Genomic DNA, 25310 nt, shown 5'->3' on the forward strand with positions numbered 1-25310 from the left:
TAGTCATCCTTCTCCAACACTAGTGATTTGTCGGGGTGTTGCCACTCTGAGATAACCTTTTCTAACTATGGGAATATAAAACAACCTTTATGCATCAGGAGTATATACAAGGGATTTCAAAACTATCTTTTAGTATTACAAATTGTTTTTTAATTTCACAATAGTTAAATTTAGAGCACTTTTAATTTTAGATTAGATTTTTAAATACATAATTATAATGTGTATATATAAAATATTTACATGTATTATCATATCTGTCTTGGTCATGGTAAATGATAGTTTAATACCATATACTTATGGAATATGTATAAGGAATATGGAATATTCCTTATTCCTTATAAGATTAGTTTTCTTTAAATTTTCCTAGCGCCTTTATGGAATTCAAAGTGCTTTGAGTTTTGTGGCAAATAAATATATAGATTTGTTTTCTTTTAAATATATTTATTACCATATGAAGCAAATGATCTCTGATTTAAAGAGAATTGGGAATCTCTTAGCTTGTCATCAAATGCAGAAATTCTTTCTACACAAAGGTCTACCTGACACTTTAGATGAATCCTTCTGTTGGAATATTTTGTAGCTCACAAGTCAGCCTATCACTGAGTAGTACTGAATTACTGGAAATATATTTTTCATGTTGAACGCAAATCTACCCATTTGCCTTAATTTTTTCCCTTTTTATAAATGTAGTGCGTGACAGTTCTTTAAAATTTGAAGACTGACATCATGCCTTCATTTAGGCTGCTGTTTTCCAGTCTCAGAACTCCAACTCTTCATGATTTCTAAGTCCCTTAAATTCCTGGTCGTTTTCTGTTGGATGCAGATTTTTGAGTCAATATTCATCATAAATAGTGACATCCAGAATTTAACACTATGCATCAAACATAGTCCAACTGAGAAACTTTTATTTCCTATGATCTTTCTACCATTTCATTCATTTTGAAATGAATTAAGATAGTATTAAAACAGTATAATATACTGGAAAGAGCACCATGTATGAGGTCATAAGATCTAGAATTCCATCTCAGTTCTGCCACAATTTAGCAATTTAACCTTGGGCTACACAGCTACAATGGCCGCACACTTTTGTGTGTTTCTTTAACACATACGTGCAGAGAATGGCGGCATCCAGGTTTTGATCACTTAGGTGAGGGGATCAAAGGTGCGTTCTCTGAAGGAACTGAGAGAAAAGGAATAGGACCCAGAGTGGAAATTTGTAGGTGTGAAGCACGATTCCCTTTTTTCACCATTCACCCAAATGCAGCTACAGCATCTTCTCCCTCAACAGAGTATCAGAAATTTCTTCTTTGGAGAAACTAAATAGCCTGTAAGAAAGACTTCCACATACCGGCATTTGGGCATCCCCCCAGTGAAAGGGGCCAGCTCCCTTGTCCAATCACTTTAAAAGGAACCGAAGCCTGCCAATCAACAAAACCTGCTTATGTACATACACACCCAAACTGGCATTTCAGTTCCTCATGTGCATGTGTAAACAAACAGCTGAAGATCACCAGCTGCGTGAGGAAAGGCTCCAACTTAAAAGGGAAGGTGATAATAACCAATTGAAAAAATAAAAATAAAAACACCACCCTGGAGGAAATCGGTATCACAGAGACTAAATGAAAGTTATCCTCTGAACTTGAATTATTATCAGTGCTGATTATTTTTCATTTGCCACACCTCCAATCCATTCTACACACTTGCACTGGGATCAAGCCCTACAAATTGTTTTACAGATGGGTTTAGTCTAACAGAACACTAGTATTCAGGAGGAAGAAGTTGGGGGTATTTCCTCCTCATTCCTCTCTCTTCTTTGATGCCACACACCTCTGGCAATAACTGAATGCCTCTACAAGTGTAGGTCACGGCCAGGGGTCGGGGGCTCTCACTTCTCCTTGGTTCTCACTATAGCCATTAATGTTATTCCTTCCCCTTAACTCTTCTACCCTAGAAATAGCAACATCGCACTGTTGCTGGTCTCTGGATGCCAAAACCTCTCTTGCTGAGCCCTTAACCCTGTGCACATCTCTGCAATTACCCTTTCATTTAACTCTCTTTATTTGAGGAATAAATCCTGAGGTGGATTCTGCTTCCTGCTAAGACCCTTTCTGCTCCAGTATTTTAGAGAAATATGAGATATTTTATTAATAGAACAGAAGGATACAAAAAATGATCAAAAGAGTAGAAATATTTCATGAAAGTTAAAAATTATTGCTAAAATAAAAATTTCAGTAGAAGGGTAGGAAGGAAGTCTCTCACAAAAGTAGAATGGGAGGATAAAGGCCCAGGATAAGGAAAGGGGCAGAAAAGTATAAGAGACTCCCCACGTAACTTCTGGAGGTCCATCATCCAGCCAATAAAAGAACAAAGAAAAGGGCTTCCCTGGTGGCGCAGTGGTTAAGAGTCCGCCTGCTGATGCAGGGGACATGGGTTCGTGCCCTGGTCCAGGAGGATCCCACATGCCACAGAGCGGCTGGGCCCGTGAGCCATGGTCGCTGAGCCTGCGTGTCCAGAGCCTGTGCTCCACAACGGGAGAGGCCACAACAGAGAGAGGCCCGCATACAGCCAAAAAAAAAAAAAAAAAAAAAAAAAAAAAAGAATAAAGAAAAATAGAAACAAGGAAATTATCACAGAAATAATATAAGAAAATACTGGAGAACTAAAGTATCCACTGATGCTCAGAACAATGGAAGCAAATAAAAGTCATAGAAGTCATAAAATTGAGAAATTTCAAAAACGTCAGGAAAAAAATTCAAAACATCCTTTAATGACCTACAAATGTACCACTGGATCCTCCAACATGTTCATACCAAGGTCACAACTTCTCCAGGTCACTTCCAGCCAATGACTGAGAATGATGGGGTACTAAGGCAGGATCATTCTGGCAAGACAGCAGACTCCTCCAAAGGGTAACTTTGGCTTGAGGACGAGCCATCAGCCTTTCTTGAAAACGTGCTGCAATCCCAGTCTTTCCCCAATTTTTCTTCCTTCTCTCTCTTCATAGGTGTCAGACTTGTGCTACAGACTGAAGGTTTTCCCCACTTCGTCCTGCTTCTTCCCCCCAATAAACTTCTTGCACATCTAATTCCATCTTAGCATCTGTTTCTTGGTGAACTTTAATTAACACACATTGAAAAAGGGAAAAAAATAGATCACTTTCAAAGAGAGGAGAAACAGAATAGTGAGTATTTAGCAATTTTGAATGTTAAAAATAAGGGAGCAACTCCTTCAAAATTCTAAGGAAAAATAATTTGCAACCTAGAATGTTATATGCAGCCAAGCTACTAATCAAATTTCAGGATAGAATAAGACATTTAAAATAAGCAAAGACTCCAAAAATTGCCTTCCATGATCATTATTATAGCAGTTGCTCCAGGAAAAACAAGGAAATAAATCGTGAAAAGGTAACACAGATCCACAGAATAGTGAGTCCAGCCCAGGAGAAAGGAAGTTAAGAAATGTCTTCTCAAGAAGACATCTTTATTGTGTCTAGAGAAAATTCAGTTTGTTTGGAGCAGGACGAAGGGGAGGCCAAAGAGGGCATGCTCCAGAGGAAAGGGGGACTTAATTGGATTTCCTACTAAGATAGAATAACTGGAAAATAATTAATGGCATATATAATTTGCATATAAGAGGAAAAAATAAGGAAGATAGAAATTAACCAAAAAAGGAATAAAGTAAATATACTCATCCTACATTAATTGCTTTTGTAAAGAACCCTACTTCCATAATCACAAAAATGTAAATACTGATATAGATTCATCTAAAAAGAGATACAAGTGGAGGTGAGAAGTATAAGAGAGTTAAATCCTCCTCTACCATATTACATACAACTAATTTAAAAGATCTGAGGTGTAAAATCAGGCAATATCAGATCAGCATATAGTTTAGAAACATTCAGTGAGTACAAGAAATAGCAGGACTTCCCTGGTGGTGCAGTGGTAAAGAATCTGCCTGCCAATGCAGAGGACACGGGTTCGAGCCCTGGTCCGGGAAAATCCCACATGCTGCAAAGCAACTAAGCCTGTGCATCACAACTACTGAGCCTGCACTCTACAGCCCATGAGCCACAACTACTGAGCTCACGTGCCTCAATTACTGAAGCCCATGAGCCTAGAGCCCATGCTCTGCAACAAGAGAATAAGTCACCGCAACGAGAAGCCCGCGCACCGCAACAAAGAGTAGCCCCCGCTCGCCACAACTAGAGAAAGCCCACACGCAGCAATGAAGGCCCAATGCAGCCCAAAATAAATAAATTTATAAAAAAATAAAAGAAGAAGAAGAAATAGCTAAGAGAAGAAAGTGATAACCATTAGGGACTGGGTAAAATAATGTGGTATGGCAATTCTTTTATCTAATATAAAACATTTGTTAATAGGTAATATATTTAACAATATGCATGTGTTATGTTGATATATATTCTTCTTTACCATAAAATGGTAAAAGAATTCTAAATTAAAAAAGAAAACTCTAAGTTTTCATTGATTGTCTCTTTCCCAGCTTTTGTACTATGTTCTATTCTTTGCTTTTCCTTCGAGCTCTCTGAAAGACAGTTTTTAGACATGGTTTAATGTCACAAAATACTGACGACTTACATTGTACTTGGCGATTAATGTTTCTATAAACTAAAAACATATATATATATACAACCTAATTCATGAAATTTTATATCTGTTTGCTTACTTTGAAAATAGCCTCATATAAAACTGAATGTTAATTCTGTAATATCATAGGGAGGTATATATTTACAAATATTGGCTCCGTTTTTCTCTATCTTGTCCTTGATAATAATAGCTGCTATTTGAAGAATGTCAGTTATATGCTCAATGATTCCTATACTGCATGCCTCACAAAAATTCTGCAAAGTAAATACTGCTGCTCCAAAGTGTACAGATGAAGAGCCCTAATTTCTGAAAGATTAAGTAACTATTTCAAGGTTACAAAACTAGACAGTGGCAGAACCATGATCTTAATCCCCGTTGATCTGAGTCCAAAGTTAGTGTTCTTGACCACTCATTCTTGAATTTGTTAGCTTAAAGTTTTCATGACGTAACCAAGAGAAATAAAAACATACGGCCACACAAAAACTTGTCCATGAGTGTTCATAGCACCATCATTCATAATAGTCAAAAAGCAGAAACAACTCAAATGTTCATCAACTGATAAATGGATAAATAACATGTGGCTTAGCCATAAAATGGAATATTAATTGGTAGGAAAAAGGAATATAGTACTAATATATGCTACAAAATGGATAAACCTTGAAAACGTCGGGCTAGGGGAAAGAAGTCAGTCACAAAAGACCACATATTATAAGATTCAATTTATTTGCAACGTCCAGAATAGGCAAATCTACAGAGACAGAAAGTAGATTAGGGGTTGCCTAGGACTGGGCAGGAATGGGAAGAATGGTAGGGGTGGGGGAGTGACTGGAAAGGGTATAGGATTTCTTTTTATGATGATGAAAATGTTTTAAATTGATTGTGGCGATGGTTGTACAACTTTGTGAATATATCAATGCTAACCTCCACAGAATTGTACATTTTAAATGGATAAAGTGTATGGTATGTGAATTACATCTCAATAAAGCTGTTACAGAAAAAACAAAATAAACAAATATATCCTTTAAAAAAACCTTTGCTGATGTATGCAAAGATAGGTAAAGAATTATACCCATAAAAATCTTTCTAGCCAAACCAGGGCTACACAAAATCAACATGCTGAAAAACTAATTTGCTTTGATGAATGACAAATCTACACTCAAAACAGACCTATTGTTATGCACTATTAACAACCAACAACTACACTGAAGCATTAAACTTGGGGGAATATATTACTTTTAGCTTGAACTTCCGTCCAAAAAAAAAGTCAGTTTTCTGCACTTCAAGCTAATAATGTTTTATTAAAGCTACTAATCTGTAACTCTGTAGCTAATTTTTAATTTCATTATATAATTTTCTCATTCATAACCTGGGGCAATTTTTGCATATCAAGCTAGATATTACAAAGAAACTTGTCTACCAAATGCAGACTCAGCCTGAAATTAATCAATTCCATTTAGCTTTGTGATAAGTCCACTCTTGGTTAAAGAATATATCCTTGTGTGTATATATATATATATATATATAGTTTTTTACTATTAACTATAGAATAGATAAACTATTTCTATTAATGAAGGAGCAGATAAGCTAAAGTTATAAGCCCAGTGTTGTCTGGCCTTGAATTGTGCAACACAATTCTAGTGCAAAACGTATTCTGATATAAAATATATTTTACTAATTTATTTTCTGTAAATGATTTTATCCTGTCCAAAGACAGAGGGGTAAGACAGAAATAAAGACACAGACCTACTAGAGAATGGACTTGAGGATATGGGGAGGGGGAAGGGTGAGCTGTGACAAAGCGAGAGAGAGGCATGGACATATATACACTACCAAACGTGAGGTAGATAGCTAGTGGGAAGCAGCCGCATAGCACAGGGAGATCAGCTCGGTGCTTAGTGACCACCTAGAGGGGTGGGATATGGAGGGTGGGAGGGAGACGCAAGAGGGAGGAGATATGGGGATATAAGTATACGTATAGCTGATTCACTTTGTTATACAGCAGAAACTAACACAACATTGTAAAGCAATCATACTCCAATAAAGATGTTAAAAAAAATTGCCTTAAGTTAATGTAAAGTAACTTTTGTCCTAGGCAAATGCTGAAAATCAACGTGCTTATTGAACAAATATTATATGCAAGTCACTGTACATGGAAAGTATCCTCTAAGGTGGCCTCCAACAATCCCCACTCCAGAAGTCATCCCCTTGTGTGATCCTCCCCTTTGAGTGTGGGATGAACCTAGTCTCTTACTTTAAATGAATAGGATACAGCAAAAGTGATAAGATGTCACTTCTGATATTAGGTTACCAAAAGGATACGGCTTCCATCTTGGATGTTTTCTCCTGTTCTCTGGTTCAGTTGCTCTGAAGGAAGCCAATTTCCATGTTATAAGCTGTCCTATGGAGAGGTCCACGTGGCAAGAAACTGAGGTATGCCAGTGGCCAATGGCCGGAGGAATTGAGGCCGCTGTGAGTGAGCTTAGAAGTGGATCTTCCCCCAGTCGAGCCTCCATATGAGACGGCAGCTCTGGCCGAGAGCCAGATGGCAACCTCATGAGAGACCTTGGCCCAGGCGCAGAGCAAAGCCTTCCCAGATTCCTGATAGATAAAATGATGAGATAATAAGCGTGTATTGTTTTAAGCTGCTTTGGGTGGAATTTGTTATGAAGGAAAAGGTAACTAGAGTCTGGATTCCAATGATTTTCAATGGAAAATAGGATAAAGAAACATGAAGAAACAATCCAAACAAATCTGTTGCATATTCTTCCATGAGAAGGAAGAAAACACTTTATTTCAGTAAAATTAATACCCTAATAGATATCTTTTAAATGTACCAGACTATTTAAATATAACTATTATGAAAAATGCAATTGAACATGCATGCCAAAACATAGATGTAATCATGTTGCTGCTCTCCTTAAAAAGGAAGTCCACTCCAAGCTTTAATATGGCCTAAAATGCCCTGGTATGTTATGGTCCCTGCTGGATTTATCCCTAGCCAATCCTTCCATCATGTTCCATGCACCATGTCCCTACCACCCCCAGAGCACAGCCCTAGCCCTTCCCCAACACTGTCTTTTTACAATACCCCATTCCAAGTTAAAAATAACAACAATGATAATAATAGCAAAGGAACTACAAACAGTCTAGGAATAAATACAAGAACAAAGAGAGGGTAAACAATTAGGAAATTAATCACTGATGGAGAATATACACCTGAAAAATATATGACCTCTAAGAGAGGTAGAAGTAAAAAGAATAAGTCCATAATATGATAAAGAATACCAGGCTAAACCAAATTGTCAGCACAGATACACCAGACTCTAGTGGCTAGACATATTCCCAGTAAAATCAGGAACAAAACAAGGATAAATGGAAATATCTGTTGAACAGAAGAAACAGGCCTTTCTAAAACCACCTTCCACGTGTTTGTCTCTTTCAGAACCTTCTCCTATTCAGGCATAGGACTTGGATGAAGCAAGTGAGGCCTCTAAAATGTAAAATTTAAGGATACACTCTCAAGGCTGGGAAAGTGCAGGGTCGGCAGCTGCATGACCCTGGCAGTGAGCGCCTCCTTAACTTCTGTGCCTTAAGAGTCTCCCTTGCCTCACACTAGGCCCAGTCCTACTCAAATTCTCCCTCTTGCATCTTCCACTAGCTCTTTCCTCCTGACAAGCTCAAGCCTGCCATTTACAGCCAGCCAGCCCATCAAGAGAACTCTGGATTTCTTAGGAAGAAAGTAAATAGCAGCCCCTGTGGCCCACATGTTTCTGAGTGTTCCAACTTTTCTCATTAACTAAATCCTATTCCAGCTTCCCCAAATCTTCATTGCTATTTCCAAGGAAATCACCTTTATAAATTCCCCATACTCAATCTCCAAAGACCAGACTCTTTTATACACACAACATATGCGAGAAAGTTAAAAGTGGGGAAGTCAGTTTTTAGACATTTCTTATGATATATATATATAATTTTAGGGTCTCAGAGAACACCTTTGTCCTAACAATGTCGATTGTTTTCTCTAGTTCAAAAAACGTTAAGAGTAAAATGAGATAATGTATGTGAAAACTGAAAGTAAAACTATTATGTAAATGTCAACTATGATTCGTCACTATTTCCTTTTTATTGAAATGGGGCAATATTACAAGAGGAGAAGACTAGCTTTTTTTTTTTTTTTTTTTGCTGTACGCAGGCCTCTCACTGTTGCGGCCTCTCCCGTTGCGGAGCACAGGCTCCGGACGCGCAGGCTCAGCGGCCATGGCTCACGGGCCCAGCCGCTCCGTGGCATGTGGGATCTTCCCGGACCGGGGCACGGACCCGTGTCCCCTGCATCGGCAGGCAGACCCTCAACCACTGTGCCACCAGGGAAGCCCAAGACTAGCGATTTTTGAAGTAATATGAAAACTTAGTACATAGAGCTTTGGTAAAGCTGAATGAATAGTGCTGCAATAACTTTAAATCTACAGAAGACATCGCCCTAAGGCCTAAATCCAGGTGTTATCTTTCTATGTGTTTACAGAAATAAAAACCGACAGTAAAACAGTCCATTTTAATGTGTTCCATAATGTTTTCTTCTTTGAGAGGCAAGTTCTTGCCGATGAACATGTTCTGAGGATTGTCATACTTAAGCCTTCATCTATGTAATCCTTTTACAGATAAATCCATCTCAAAATGAGGCAATTTTACTGAAACTAAGCTATTTGCATAGTGTCAAGGTAGGCCTACGACACACATGAATAATCTAATTTACAGTCAAGAGTATAAGATATTTAAAAATACAACAGCCTCAAATTGTTAAAGAGAATCAGATATCTCTATCTTATCAATAAATTTCTGCCTAAAATATCACTTAGTTTTAGAAAGTATTCCTAAGTCTGATCATGATCAACATCTATGGAGTAACCTTTCTAAAATTGTGACGAGTAGGCTAGTGGTTATACTACTCACCTAACTGCATCATTGGTCTCTGAAACAGCTTTCAGGTACTCCTTCAAATAAAAATAATTAAAGCAGTATTTCCGAATCTTATAGCCTCGCCATCGCCTCTGAATCTATTGAATTAAATAAAAAGATGAAATATGCCAGTGAACATTTTTAGTGAAAACATTAATAATTCTTCAAAATCAAGGTAATGATGATGACTCCTATCAAATAAAGTCTTAGGCTTTTCCACTAATATAACAGTTGCAAATATAGGTTGTACTCATAGATTTATTATAAAATATTATAAAGACAAAAACATACTCTAGGTTACTATAATTTTTTATAATATTTATCATTGTTTTACAAATACTAAATGTGAAATTAACTATTGAAAGATCAAAAATTTGCTTTACCAATTCCTAACTCTTCTGCTTCCTGACCAAACAAATTTTTTGTTTTTCATAACCAACGGGCTTGAAGATTGTATTTCATCTCATTGAAATCAATGTTTTTAATGGACTTTTTTTTTTGGCCACACCATGCGGCTTACAGGATCTTAGTTCCCTGACCAGGGATTGAACCCGGGGCCATGGCAGAGAAACCACCGAGTCCTAACCACTGGACTGCTAAGGAACTCCCTTTAATGGGCTTTTTAAATTCAGTGCTATCAAAATCTTTAAACAAAATGTTGTCTTGTACCTTCATCATGACATTTTAATACTTCTTTAATAATAACAGTAGGTAACATTTATTGAGCTCTTATTATGTGTGAGGCACTATTCTAAGGGTTTTGTTTGTATGTACGCATTTAATCATTAGAACCTTTCTATGAGATATTTACAGATGAGAAAACTGCTGAAAAGAGAAGTTATTCAATTTTCCCGTAATTACTCAGCTATTAGTGATGGATTCAGGAATCAAATTAGGACTCAGGGGGCCCATTCTCTAAACCATTGCAATATAGAACTGTGAACAAAGTGAACTGCAATTTTCAATGAACAAATATTTCTGTTGAAAGTATCTTTTTTTCTTTTTTGAGAGGAGAGGAGTGTTGGTGTCCAAGAAAACATACTTAAGTGGGCTACTAGATGCCTTAAAAGCCCCAGTAACCATAAGAAGAATAAATCTCTTTAAGCTCTATTTTTGCTAATACAACCTCTATTAGAAAAACTCAAAACAAAAATTATAATGTATAGATCCTAATTTTGTGGAAAACCAAAAAAAACTCAACTTCTTTAAAGGAGTAGAAGAAGAAGAAATAGAAAAAATTGAAAAAAATGTTAACTTAGCCTTGTATAAAGACTTAACTTCATTCTCTAAAATTTTCCAGCAGTTTCCATATATTTATGAATTATTCACATACTATGAACGATTCTTTTTCTGGATATGAAGTCCTTCCAATGTTTTGCAAAGTTAGCTAGGCTAGGAACACACATCTTTAAAATTTATTTTTTCATAGGAAAAAGAAATTAATAAGAGAATGAGCCTCAGTCCGTTGGGTTTTATCCCAAAAGCCTATGATTTTTTTACTAAATATGCTGAGTTTCAAATTTTTATAACCTTGAATGCTGGATCTATAAGAATAAACAGGAAAAATATTTTACTTGAATTATGAGCCCTTATTTTTCTCTGTTGTAAAATATGGCGATTTAAAAGGTATTTTACAATCTGAAATATTAAATGTGAAGACTTTGAAGAAATGTTTCAGTCAACCTCCCAGTATGAGAATGACTAAAATAACTGAAGTTATGCAAAACCACTTATCTTACTGTTCTTATTATAAGAAAAATTAAATCAGAGAAATTAATTCTGCAAAGTAAAACTAAGTAGAATAACAAGCTAGTGTAATGACGTTATAGAATGTGTCTTTCTAAATATTTTTCAAATGATCTTAATTTAGAGCTTAATTATTTAAATAAAGAAAAATTAATTTTTCTAAAGTTCTATACTCAGTTTAGAAACTACCTCCCTCTAATTTGACCAAAACTGTATTATGGCTGGCAAAGAGACAGGAGGAATTGATACAAAAACCATTTTCCTAATGAAAAAGAATAACCAATTGTAATATGTATATATATATATATATAAATTATACATATGAATAATGACTATTTTCCTGGCTTATTTAATTTAATCATTACAGTATCATTCTGAAGTAGAGATTATTAGCCTTCTATGATAAAAGAGGAAATTGACACTTAGAGAGCTTAAATAAATGCCTTGGGTCATACAGGTGGTTGGATGGCTTCACATGAATTTCAGCTTACTTTTATTGCATATACAGTATTAATTGTATTAAAGACAGGAACAGTTGTAAACAAAACTACTGATAGAAAATCCATCATCGGCAATAGAAGTGACTCAGGAAGCATGGGAAAATATTAGGATATCAAATACTGTTAAGGGATGGACTACCTATTACATGAAAACACCACTGAATTTTAAATAAAATAAGATTAAATGTGCCAGAAAACGTAAAACATGCATGCTGAAGTACTGAGAAGGAAAGATGGAGGATGGTGGTTTATGATTAGGTCATGGCAGAGTAGTGGAGATACCCACTTGGAGAAAAGAAGTTGAAAGGGCAAACTCTGAAACTGGCTGAAAAATCTGTGCCAGTAGGAAGGGAACTAACAGAGGCCAATGGCATGGGCTCCTTCTCACTCCACACAGCAACTAAAGAAACAGCACTAACCACACCCTCAGAGTCCACCATTAAGCTCTCAGACAGTCTTCTAATGCACCAACTCCTTAAACATCTACCCCAAAGCATGCTACGATTCCTTTCCAAGACAAATTCTGGTATTCACAACTGGGTATTAAAGCTCATAACAGGTTAAGAGATGGTTAAGATAACAAATTAAAACTCATCCACACTGAAGTATAATAATCAACGTTTCAATGCCTTTGTTAGAGGGGAGTGAGTGAAAACAGCTGGAAGAAGCTGGGCGTGTGAGTGGGTGAAGATGCCGCCATCCAGTGAAGTAAAGAATCTAAAATTTACTGAACTCCATGAATGTGCCGGGTATTAGGCTAACTGCTTTAATCCTCATGGTAACCTTGTGAAGAGGGCATGATCTCCATGTTAACAATGAAGAAACTGAGGTTAATAACTTGATTAAGGTCACAGCAATACCAGTAAAAGAGTAAATGACAGAGCCAGGACACAAACCCAGCTCTGTCTTATTCCAAAGCCCAGGCTTTTCCCACTAAAGCATCTGAGGGATGTACTGTATAAAGAGAAAGAGTGTGTGCAACGCTCTTTAATATAAAAGACACCATTTTCTTACATTATAGGGAGCCCAGTTTAACCAGCATCTAATTGATATAAGATACAAATAGCTGAGATTCTACCATACTTCCTGTTATAGGAACAAACGACATCTTAAATTTTGCCTATGTTTCCTGCTGATATCCCAGTACTAGTGAATAAACTTAATTTCTTTTTAAAACAAAGTACTTTCAAGAGGCAAAATGACTTTTGATAACAAAATGACTTTTTGATAACTTCAAGGTGAGTGGGTTACGACTTCCAAAAACGGGCTAGTATTCATGCCCTTCAAAGTAATTAGCAACTTTCAGAAGTGATTGGTATAAAACAATTATTGTCATTGATCAGCTCTGAATAGATAATTTTAAACAAAGTCATTGTGTGCTCAGCAGATTACAGCTTGTTAACGGGCAAGTTCTAAATGACCTCTTAAGCTAGTCAAATCAATGATGCATATTCCTCATTAAGTAACATCAAAATGTAAGTGGTCTTATAAATAATGTTTATTTTAAGCACTAAAATAAATGGCAAAACCTTGATATATCAAAAGCCATCTGTTCATAGAAAAGATTTTCTCTCCATTGGGTTTATTATTATTCCTCAAAATTCATAGTAATCTTAATGTTATCAAAAGAGAGAAAAAATGTTTTGGCACCTAAAATTAAAATTAAAACATGAAAGACAAATTCACTGATGATACCCTTCCCAGGACTAATGCTCTAAATGTATATGAGAGCATATAAATAGGACACATCATAATTATACTTTTACTTATTAGAATGTTCAACATTCTAGAAGACTATGCAGTGAGCACAGAAAGGTGGGTTTACTAAATTTTCAAAGATAGGGTGTTTAAAACTAGTAATATCACAGTTTTCATTCTCAATGCCACTACATTATCATGTCAAAAACATACCTATATATATGTTATATATGTTATATATATATATATATATATATGTTTATATGTTACTCTAGTGGTCCTCTTGTTATTATAGTCCTTTTTTTCCTTTAAGTGAGGATTTCTATCTGAACTAAAATGTCTTGAGGCACTAATTTCAAGTCAAATCATTTAAAATAACTGCAACAATAAAGGATTGGTTGAGACACCCATGAATACCATTGAGAAAGTACATGTGATTGATCAATAACATGGACAAGGTTTCCAGGGTAAAAGAAATTCTACCTTAAACAATTAATTACATCTGCAGTTCTTTAAAACTCTCTAAGTTTTAGATTATTACCATTTTTCATTCCTCACAGATCTTTGAAAATGAAAGGAAAAAGTCTGCTGGAACATATTTTTCAAGAGAGAGCTCCAAGATACTACACGTTAGCACTTCTTGAAATCTGCATTCATATGACATTGTTCCAGTTAGGATTCTAGATGTGTGAGATGACCCAAAGGAGGCTTTTCAAAGGAATTGCAAGGAATCAGTAATGCTTAGAGAGTTTACCTTTGTTAACTTCCAAAGTCTGTGCCAGATTATATATCCTCATTAGGTTAACTTTATTGAAGACCAGTATATTCTAAGAGTTAATTTATAAAGGGAGAGATCCACAGTTGAAAAACAGCAGTCCTAGTAACTATTTGGTGGGGCTTCTAAACTTTTAACAAAGTTAAAGTCCTCTTTTCTTTCTACTAATTTTTCAGGGTCCAAAACAGGTAGGGCGGAGGTTCAAATACAACCAAATTCAAATTTTTGGATCACAAAAATCTATGTGATCTGCACCTTATACTCCATACAGGAAAGAAATGACAGATTCTCTTTCATCGTTTGCTACATCCTGTACAAAAATCCATTTAAAATTGTAGCAAGAACGGTGTTTTACCTGAGGTTATGATAGGTGACAAATCCGGATGCTAACAATAGCAATATGTGAAGACCACAGCTTAAACATTCATTTATAAGGTGACATTTTTCATCCTAAGCCCCATCCAATTCTGCCTACAAGGGGAAGCACGTGACACTGAATTGGGATGTCTCAATTTGGTTTTCAACGAATTATTACTAAATTTAGAATTCCCTGAGTGAAATGTACTACCAGTAAGAATGCTCATGAATTACCCGGGTCATGGGGTCAGGCAACCAAGAAAACCAGAGTGTAAGCAATAAAATTTCCCTAACAGCTCAGTCGAGGGTTCATGTAGTTGCTCTCATCCAGATTTCTGAAGAAAGGAGAAGACGACTAGAAGTAAAGGCAAGTCTATATGTGACCAGAAATAACAGGAATGTGGGTACCAGACCTCTTGGGTTCAATTCCTAACACTGTCACTTACTAGCTATGTGACCTTGGGCAAGATACCTTTCTGCGATTCCATTTTCTCATCTTTCAAATTGGAATCATAATGATACCTACCTCAGAGAGTTGCTCATGTCAGACAATAGTTAAAATATTTAAAATACTTAGAATGGTGCCTGGAGAGTGGTAACTGCTATGCAATTGCTAACTGTTGTCATTATTATTTACCAATGTTCCTGACTTACCAAGATTTGGAGTTACGTGGTATTGCAATCTTGTTCTTGCATATATGCCTCAGAGACATATAGCTCTCACTGGCGGTTGGTTTGACTAAGGTATACTCAGGTATCTACCAGCTATATCCATTCACGCTTGGGTAGTAAATATGAGAATCTGGAACCATTCTATTGGGGAAATGGGGACCTCAAAGACACAGTTGAGGCTGAATGGACGTATCCCCAGAAATGGAAGAATTAGATATAAGACATGTGCCACTCCATACAATAGGCTTCATCCCGGATGCGGTCAGCCAGTAAACAAAAGCCATAAAGAAAAAAAAATCGTAAATGTCGAGAACCACGAATCCAAGTACTGGAGAAAAGGAACAAGTAAAAGACCTTAGGATGGATGAAATAATTCCACTAAACTGCACTTTTTTTTGCTACCTGTGGATATTTATAAATGGGCTTTCTACACATGAAGTAATTTTGCCTTTCGTCTTTATAGTATTAGAAAACTGATTCTCCAAGCCCTGTGTTTGGAGGGTCTGAAGTGACACCCAAGTGCTTACGTAGATGCTCAGTAGCATCAGAAATGGAGGGTCAGTTCTGCGCCAGGCCGTAAAAAGATATACAATCGTACATCTAGACGGAACAGGGAGAGAAAGAAGTTGAGTAGATGAATCAACTCATGACATTTGTATAAGATACTAAAAGCTGTTCAAAGAGTGAGAACTGAAAAAAAAGATTGGGGGGCCAAACTTAAACGAGATCCACAGAGCAGCAGCCAAGATGCTGGAGGAAAAGCAGAACCTTAACCTGGAGTAAATTCAAATTAAAGACCAAAAAGGCAATAATGTGTCGCACGGAGAAACGGGAGGAGTAGGGCCCCAGGAGCTAAGATAAAAATTTACTGAGCAATTTACTGCTGTATTAATTGACTGTCACTGGCCTCGCTGCAAATCAGTCGCAGGGGTTTTGTACAGGCACACTGTGGGTTCTGACAGCAGCTGATATCATCGCAAGCCTCCTTCAAGCTTGTACCTGTTACAACATTTTGGCAACGTCACAAAGCTCATGAGGTCTTCCATTCACATATGAACTGCACTGACCAAATATTACCTTCCCATGTCCCGTTTATCCACACCACCTAGCCTAGTCGGGCACTCAAAAAAGCCTTAAAGATCTACCAGCAAAGGCTTAAATAATTTCCATGAAGGCCGCCAAGGGACCTAAACAAAGAATATTTAAAACAAACAACTTTTTTACTCCTTGTTTAAAAAAGCATGAGCCAACGTTCATTGATTTATTCAGGGACATTTATTTAACAACCTAGTATACGCCAGGAACTGTAGATACAAAGACTAAGAAGATAGGATCTGGGCCCCAAGAGACTTACAGTATTTGGTGGGGGAGGGTGGACACAGGCATGTAAATCAGTAAGGATAATACATTGTTACAGGTTCTACAACAGAAGTATGTTGATGGTAAAGTAGGGACATTAAAAAAAGGAGAGTGATCAATTCTACATGGGTAGGGGGATGGTAAAATCTTTAGAGAAAAGGTGACCTTTTAAAAAATAAAGGCAGCAATCAAGATATGAATATCTATGACATTAAATAATCACATACATATAATTTGTTCTTCATTATAAAAAAGTGACATCTATTTAGGAATGGATTAGCTACAAATGAAAATTTTAAATTCCTTCTCTTTTCAGAAATGCTCCACTAGCCTCTTTGACAATTGAATATAACTTGTCATGCTAGTAGTCAATAGTCAAATACATAATTTGCAATTGAATCAGTCTATGAGGCAGGGTAAGACAAAAGTTTTTTATTTTCTACTGTATGACTTAGGTGCATATATAAAAATATATCTGTCTGAATATTACTGGCCATATAGATTTCTGGTAGTTACCTGTTACTCCTAGAAATTCTTCCACCTGTAAACTCACTGCCACCCACATTTTAATCACTTAAAGGGTAGCTCTTTTGAGCAAAGTTACTTCATAGCTTAAAAACTGAAAAGGTAGAGTTGTGGCTAGTAGACGTAAAACTTCAGCTGCTGGTATCAAGCTAGGGTTGTAATCTTCAGATGTGTATGCCGTGAAGGTATGTGGACCACACATTGGTCTCTTCAGCCTCTCATTCCCGCAAAGACAAATTTTCAGAGCACCATCTTGCAAAAAATCCACTTACAAATAGATTTGTCCAAGTCCATTACAAATAAGTTCAGTTCTAGTCATGTGATCACTCAATGCTAAAAATTAATCTTTGTTAGGTAATCACATCAGCCTCTGTGCTAGCTGATTCCTCATTACCAAGTTACCAAATTAACTCATCCAAACCTCTGAAGGAAGTCTTTGAACATCTTTGTAGAGAAGGGTTTCTATTATAAATTTCCAACAGTAGTATTTACATCTCCACAGAGCCTCACAAAAACTCCTGAGTGCCTTTAGTGGATCATTTCAACCTCTATGTAATGCTCAAGTCTTCCTTCCCTTTGCTTTAATGACCACTGCATTCCCACCTCTACTGTTCTCTCCTGGAATGCGTCAAATAAAAAGCAAATATGGGGCTTCCCTGGTGGCACAGCGGTTAAGAATCTGCCTGCCAATGCAGGGGACATGGGTTCCAGCCCTGGTCCAGGAAGATCCCACATGCCGCGGAGCAACTAAGCCCATGCGTTACAACTACTGAGCCTGCGCTCTAGAGCCCGCAAGCCACAACTACTGAGCCCGCGTGCCAGAGCTACTGAAGCCCGTGCTCCACTACAAGAGAAGCCACTGCAATGAGAAGCCCGCGCACTGCAACAAGGAGTAGCCCCCGCTCACCGCAACTAGAGAAAGCCCGCGTGCAGCAACAAAGACCCAATACAGCCATAAATAAATAAATAAATTTATTTAAAAAAAAAAAAAGGAAAGAAAACAAATCTGGACCTAGCAAGGAGAGACTTGATTTGAAAGAATTACTGCAAGAAAGAGGGGGTGAGTGATTCCTGCAGCGGTGGAGGTGGACTATTGCGATAAGGAGAATCTTTGACCATAAGATTTGCAAACATGGCGAAACTTAGGCAAAAGGAGTTTTCCTTTTAATAGGAAGGTGTGAACAAGGCTGGAAAGAACCTGATGTGGGGAAGTGGGATAAAAGGGTGGCATAATCATATAGGAGATCTGAGAATGCTTTACCCTGAAGCCCATCTCAGGAGGAGGTACTAAGGAGATGCCGTATGCTGGCTAAAGTTCAGGGACCTAGGGGAAGGAGAGAAGCTTAAGCACAGTTTGGTTAATAAACATGTTTTTTCCAGTTGACCAATGGAGACAAGCAGTTCAGCTAATCATTTGTGAGGTTAGAAAAATGGGAATTTGGGGGACTGTGTCTGGCCTTGTCATAGGTAAACAAGGGGCCATCCACAGCTAAGTCATATGGGGAAGGGTGGGTTTCTTTGCAGTAAGCTGTTTCCAAAACACAAAAGAGTTGGGGGGCGGGGAGGGGTTTAAACTTTGCTGTTTTCTAGGATCACAGGACTTAGGGAGAGTTCAACATTGTCCGCTGATTTTAAGCAAAGATGAGGTAACCCTGGGCAATACTACTAAGGTGTGACCGAGCAGGACCCTATGGGGCCTTCCCAGAACTGACCCACACCCCGCGACCTCCACCTGCCTCTTGTCTGTAGAGAAGTTTTAGCCTCCTAGGCCTTCCCCAAGTTCCAAAGAGTAAATTTAATCAGAGAAATGAGAAAATGCAGAAAGAAAGGAAAACAGTCAAGCAAGACAAAATAATAATAGTTTAGCCATTATACAAAGTTAAGGACCTTTAGTTCCTCCTCAAGGACTATAGATAATATTCTGAGCCGTATGCTTTGAGCTGTTTTGCAGATACTGAAACCACCACCAAGCAGAAGAAGTTAATTATATGTTGCCCGCAAGCACGGAGACCCCAGGCCGGTTGGAACCAGAAGGTTGATGATGTTGACTCCTGATGACCTCACCACCAACCAATCGGAAGAATGTTTACTAGCTGATCACACACCCCACAATGCCCCTCCCTCACCCTGTCTTTAAAAACCTTTCCCTGAAAGCCTTCAGGGAGTTCGGGCCTTTTAAGCACTAGCTACCAGAAACCCTTGCTTGGTGCCTGAAATAAATGCTCCACTCTCCTTCACCACAACCCGGTGTCAGTAGATTGGCTTTACTGTGTATGGGCAAGAGGACCCAAGTTTGGTTCTGTAACATTAGGAAATGTAGCTTTTAGTATGATGTTAGAATAAGTCAAAAACACTGCTTTCTCAATGGCTTGGTTTGATATGAGTTTCTTAGATATGCCCAGTCAAGGTAAAAGGAATCTTAATGATTCAAGCCAGATCAGAATTCAATACAAAATTGGGGGCTAAATAATAAACAAGAAAATGCATTTTTCTAACCCTGACTCCTGTGCCTCTGTCTCCCTTGGTGACCTATGGTGATCTATGGGGACGTCTAAGCCTCCTGCCATCAACTGCTTTAGGTCCTGCGTCATCTATTGTTTTTTACTTTGCAGACGTATCTGACAAAGGGCATGCAGAAAAGAAAAAGAATCTAACACTGTTTTAGGCTCAGAGGTTAAGTCTTTGGCAGAGCTGTACAGAGAATCAGAATCTCCTCAATTCCCAGACTCACGCATTCCCGTTAAAAGAGGAAAGCCACATTATTTTCTTATATTACTGAATTTCTAAGAAAGGTAAATACAGACCAGTGCATCTGGAGTATCTGCCTCTGGAAAAGAAGCAAAAAAGATCTACTTCTTCCTCTTCTTTTTTCCCCTTACACTACAGAACCACCGAGAGGTGGACAGATACTAGAGATCTGCCCTGGGCTGGGCTCCAACACACTCACATCTGCATAGGAAGGTCCCTTCCCAAAGCAGTGTCAGTCAGCAAAATAATGTTAATTCAACTTGCCTTAGTTCAACACAGGACTTTCAGAAGGTATTTTACTATCTTTCTTCACCCAAAATAAAATCCGTTATTAGCAGAAGCAAGAATTAATAGATTAATGAGAGAGAATATAATAGGGTAACATTAAAACACAGGTTTTAAGGACGTTGATGAAATTCACTTAAGAAATTTCCCCATTTATAATAGCTTCACAATTAAGCTAAAATCATACTGTCTGATACAAAAGAAATTATACTTTTGTCGTGGCTCTTCCCCAAATCTCAGCAGAAACCGAGGAAGCCTCATAATCGCTAAATTCAGCTTCCTATTAGGCAAATAACACATAAAAGTGAACACAGAAATGATAGAAATAAAACTTCTAAGCTGGAAACTGACTTTATTACTGTGAAATCATATGAATAATTTCTAATTGATTTGTATTGGGCAGGAATCTTATATTCCAGAACCATGCTCATCTATTTATCACAATATTTTATATGACATATGGAAACTAATACATTGCTTCATTAATATTTACAGTCTTTCTCTAGTCATGGCTCAGAGATATTTAACATTCTAAAACATAAGCATTGATAACTACATGTTTTACATTTTACTCTAATTTTTAACCCTGCCCAAACTATTTAGTACAACTAACTTTTTAACTATGTACTCTTTTCTCTCTTTACCATTAGCATATCAATCAAATTTGCATTATACTGGTTTGCTCATTTTATTAAAAGCGAATTCAGGGCACAATTGACTTTTCATTTGTTTAACAAGTGAAGAAATATTTACCCTGACAGCCATCGCATTGTAGAGATTCATCTTCATAGTGTAATACGCTAACTGTGAATCGAGAAAAAAAAAAGATGGCATATATTTTAGTTTTACACAAAGACAGTGCAGCCTATTTTTACATATAAAAGATAAGAATCTTTATACATAATACATAATAAGAGTTCTATGCTTAGAAAAATGAAATCAAACTTTGTATTGAAGAGATAGGCTTCCTAATACATAATGCAGGCTTAACCAGAAAAATCTATGGTAGTCAAACTAGGAGCTAATGGAGATATATGACCATAAAATGCTCTCCGCTGAGTTTGATAATCAATGGTGCTCTACTGAGAATAGAATAACAAAGCAGAAATATTCACAAGTGCTGGTGACACGTAGTATTGTATGATTTATTCACTGGGGTTCTTTTAGCCAAAACTCACAGAAACATAAAAGGAATTCATATTTCAAGACGTCTGGTTTAATGAAAAATTCAAAGAAATGCTGTCTTCAGTCGAAATCGTTCAAGGATATGGATGCAGTGATGGAGCAAAATTGTGCCTTCCAACCATCTGTACAAAATGTTATGTACTTAGCTGCCTCCTGAGTAATCCTTGGGAATTTTGTTTCATTTAATATTCATTTTAACACCATAAAATCATAAATACAATGATATCATGTTACAGCAAATCCCCTGACATAATGAAGACTTCCTAAAGGCTTGGTTTCTTTCTAATAGAGACACATTTGTCTTTTAATGCACGAATCTCTGTGACAGTAAATAATCATTTAGCAACATAGCTTATTTCAATGAAAATATTGCTTTAAATAAAACTTCCACATCTGCTCTTTCAATTAAAAAGACACAATTAACATAATTCATGACAGTACAATAAACATTGAAATACATATTTTTTCCACACAAAATACACCTTTATCCATTTTATTCAGTCAACACTCATCAGACTAATCTAAACTTGAACTTAGGTAATAGGTGTTATGTTTCAGCAAAAATCAGAGATAAGTGCCTTAGCCTTTTATATAGGGGTTTTCTTCCTCCCTGCAACAAACAGGAATTCATATAAAAGGGTTTCACTGTAATTAGCATTGTTTGAATTGCCTGATCTGATCCACAGCAAATTGTCTGTGGAGAGCAGCAGGGCTAGATTAGTTATCAACAGTCTGAGCAGTTAGTAAACAGTTGGTTGCAATATGTTATTTACAAATGAACACAATGATGTTACTTCATTTTAAATTCTCTTTCTTCGTTATGGAAAGCAAGGCATAATTCTTGGTGTTTGAGGTCAACTTAAAATATTTACTTAGAGTATTTCTTCAAGGCAAATATCACCATTAAATATTTTTACACAGAAGAAACATATTGGAAATTATATATTCGAGAAAGTTGGGTTCAGAAAAAGATATTGTTTCTTATCTTTTTTCATATTGCTGTTCAGTCAGCAGCAGTGAGCATTAGCGAGCTTTCAAGCCACAGACCTGAGTTCAGGTCCTGACGTTGCTCTTACCAGCTGTGCGGCTTGAACAAGTTACTTGAAGTCTCCCAGTCTTGACTTCTAGCCTTACAAAATGGGACATCACATACTCCATGGAGTTCTTGTGAAGAATAAAATGAGATCAGGTATTTAAGGTGCTTGGGACATAGCTGATGGTCATTAGGAAAGGGATTATCACTGTTAACGCATTTTGCGGCTAAAAGTATGTGATTTAACTATAAGTAAAATTCCAAACGCTATAAGAGGTTAAATTTTATTCTGAACAAAGAAGAGATATAGGTTTGAGCCTAAGAATTTTGAATTTTATAGTTAAAAGGTGGGAAAGCACTTTGATTCCAGGTTATCATTCTCATGTGAAGCACAGACAGATGTTACATTGACTCTCAATTCTATAGCCCAGATCTGAAAGTACCACAAAAACATCTGAGAAAACATTGTATGATCCACTTATATGAGGTACCTGGATTAGTCAAATTCACAGAGACAAAAAGTAGAATAGTAGTTACCAGGCACTGGGGGAAAAGGAGGAGCTAGTGTTTAGTGGGTACAGAGTTTCCCTTTAAGATGATGGAAAAGTTTTGGAGATTGTTAGTGGTGATACTCGCATAACAATGTACTTAATGTCACTGAACAGTACAGTTAAAAATAGTCAAAATGATCAATTTTGTGCTATATATATTTTACCACAATTTTTAAAACCACTAAAAAATAATTTGTGAATGTGAATCATGCATTTCCATAAGCTATCTATGAGACACATTAGATACTTTGAGATTTTGTAAAATACTGTCTCTATATTTCTATTCTGAGCAATGATGATTATTTGTTATACTAATATTTGTTCTTTTGGTTACATGAGTAGTTAAATTATAATTCATACTAAAACCCTTGTTCTTAATATTATTTTCCAGGATTCTGTCCTAAAAGTTTTCTTTTTTCTTCCATTCCATGGAGTTGCATAAGCAAATATATCACAGCTACTAAATATTGATAACATATCCAAGAATGACAGACGATAGTAATTCATCAGCAGAGAAAAATCCCCAAATTTTCCTTACTATATATTAATTTCCTATTTTATCATTAAGGTACCAAGTCTATGTTAAAGAGGAAGACTAAAGATCTGGGGTGAAAATCAAGCATAAAAGATGATAGTTTCAATGTAATGAAAACATGATGTTCAATTATAGATGTTTCCCAACTATTTGTTGACTAAATGAAGGAAGGGGAAAAGAGAGGGAGGGGGAGAAAGAAAAGAGGGAGAGAAAGATAAACAGAATTGATATGTTGCATTTAGAACAGATAGAGTAGGAAGAATTCCTGGGATGAAAATCGCATTTGAACACTAAATAAACCACTTGTTGGCCATATGGCCCTTGTCATGTCACCTAGCTCAATTTTCAAAAGGCTTCTGAAATTTTTTCTGGAAGTTGTATTCCTTTTAAAATCGATTTTCGCAGTTGTCAGTATCCATGTGGACCTTTTGGACAGGGCTGCTATCCAATGGGATTGAACCGTGATATCGATGGGAACATGTCTTGTGTGTGAGTTTCCGTTTTTTCTACCAGGTGAATTACAGTGCAGGGGCAGGGGTGGGGATAGGTTAGAACCACTCTCTTAGAGGTCAAGTGATATTCAAAGCTCACTGCACCAGGTCCCAATTTTGTTCTCCGATCATCTCCCACCATGTTGCTCCTTTAAACCTAAATCTGATCAAATTATTATCTTTTCTTCTTCATGTCCGTGCTCCTACTACTCGCCTTGCCTAAAACGTCTTATCATCCTTTTCTAGCTGTCCAAATCCTCTGTGTCCTGCTGTTCTCACAAACATTTATAGGAGAAACCACCTTTTCTCCCCCATTCTAAGCACCAGCAAATGGAAGAAGCTGCTGGCATTCTCTCAGCTCCAGTGGATACTTTCAAACCATTTCAAACCAGTAGGAAGCACTCCTTTAGAAGCAACAACAACTACCATGACAAAAACCCAAAGAACAAAAAACCTCACTGTTTACTCTCAAGCTTTTCACATTTATCACTCTCTCTCCCTTTTTGGTGTTGTCACCCGTCCTCAGGTCTCTAGGTACACTCTCCTCCTTTCCCCTCCTCGCCTCCCCTGACCTACTCCAATAATATGCTCTAAACGTTTTGGCACCAAGTTAAAGGTCTTATTCTTCACCACAACTCCTGCCGTATCTTAAGGCTTTCCAAATTCACATATACAACACACTCAATTACCTGCTCTCACTATTGCCTGCCTTTCCCAGTCGCGATGACATCCACTTCCCATAGCCATGTTCCAGACCCTGTGAACTAGTTTCTCCTCTTAAGTCTTAAACTCAGATTGCAAATTCTCCTCCTTAAATCCCTGATAGCTTAATTTCTATTAAAGGCTTTTCCACCTAGTAGACAGATCTAGTACAGGTATGTCCTTCTCCTCAGTTTCAAGTTCCTTCTTCACATATGTTTATATACAATGGCTACATTGATAGTTTGCTAATGAACATATCATAAATTAACTAATCTTTCCATTATTGTTGAGCATTTAGGTTGGAAACCAAGAAAACCTGAGTTTCAAACGGTCAATCATTTTAAAAAAACAGAACATTTAAAGTAATACATGTTTATAATAAATTTGAGTAATACATCTATATGAACTTGACCAGATCAACTGGCTTTATTTGCTAGACTGGGCAATACAGAGGAAATATTTGCATTAAAGTGATGACTCTGGAAACTCTAGAAGCCAGGCACATATGGATAACAGATCTGGGGAGCCTGCACGTTTGTTATTTTCCACATCAGTGCCATCCTCATTTCATAATTTTGAGTATGATCATTA

At 37.0% G+C, this 25310-nt stretch overlaps 1 protein-coding gene across 1 annotated transcript in view; it reads right to left on the minus strand.

Annotated features, from left to right (window-relative positions):
• The window catches only part of SPATA17 (spermatogenesis associated 17), a 187455-nt gene that overhangs the window by 126835 nt on the left and 35310 nt on the right, over positions 1–25310 (minus strand). The window contains exons 4-5 of the mRNA XM_060011032.1: positions 20976–21026; positions 9552–9655 (exon numbers count right to left, since the gene is read on the minus strand). Coding sequence (XP_059867015.1) covers positions 9552–9655; positions 20976–21026 — 155 coding nt within the window. The remainder of the gene's footprint in view (positions 1–9551; positions 9656–20975; positions 21027–25310) is intronic.

Source organism: Delphinus delphis, chromosome 1 (assembly GCF_949987515.2).
Source record: "Delphinus delphis chromosome 1, mDelDel1.2, whole genome shotgun sequence".
Classification (NCBI taxonomy): domain Eukaryota; kingdom Metazoa; phylum Chordata; class Mammalia; order Artiodactyla; family Delphinidae; genus Delphinus; species Delphinus delphis.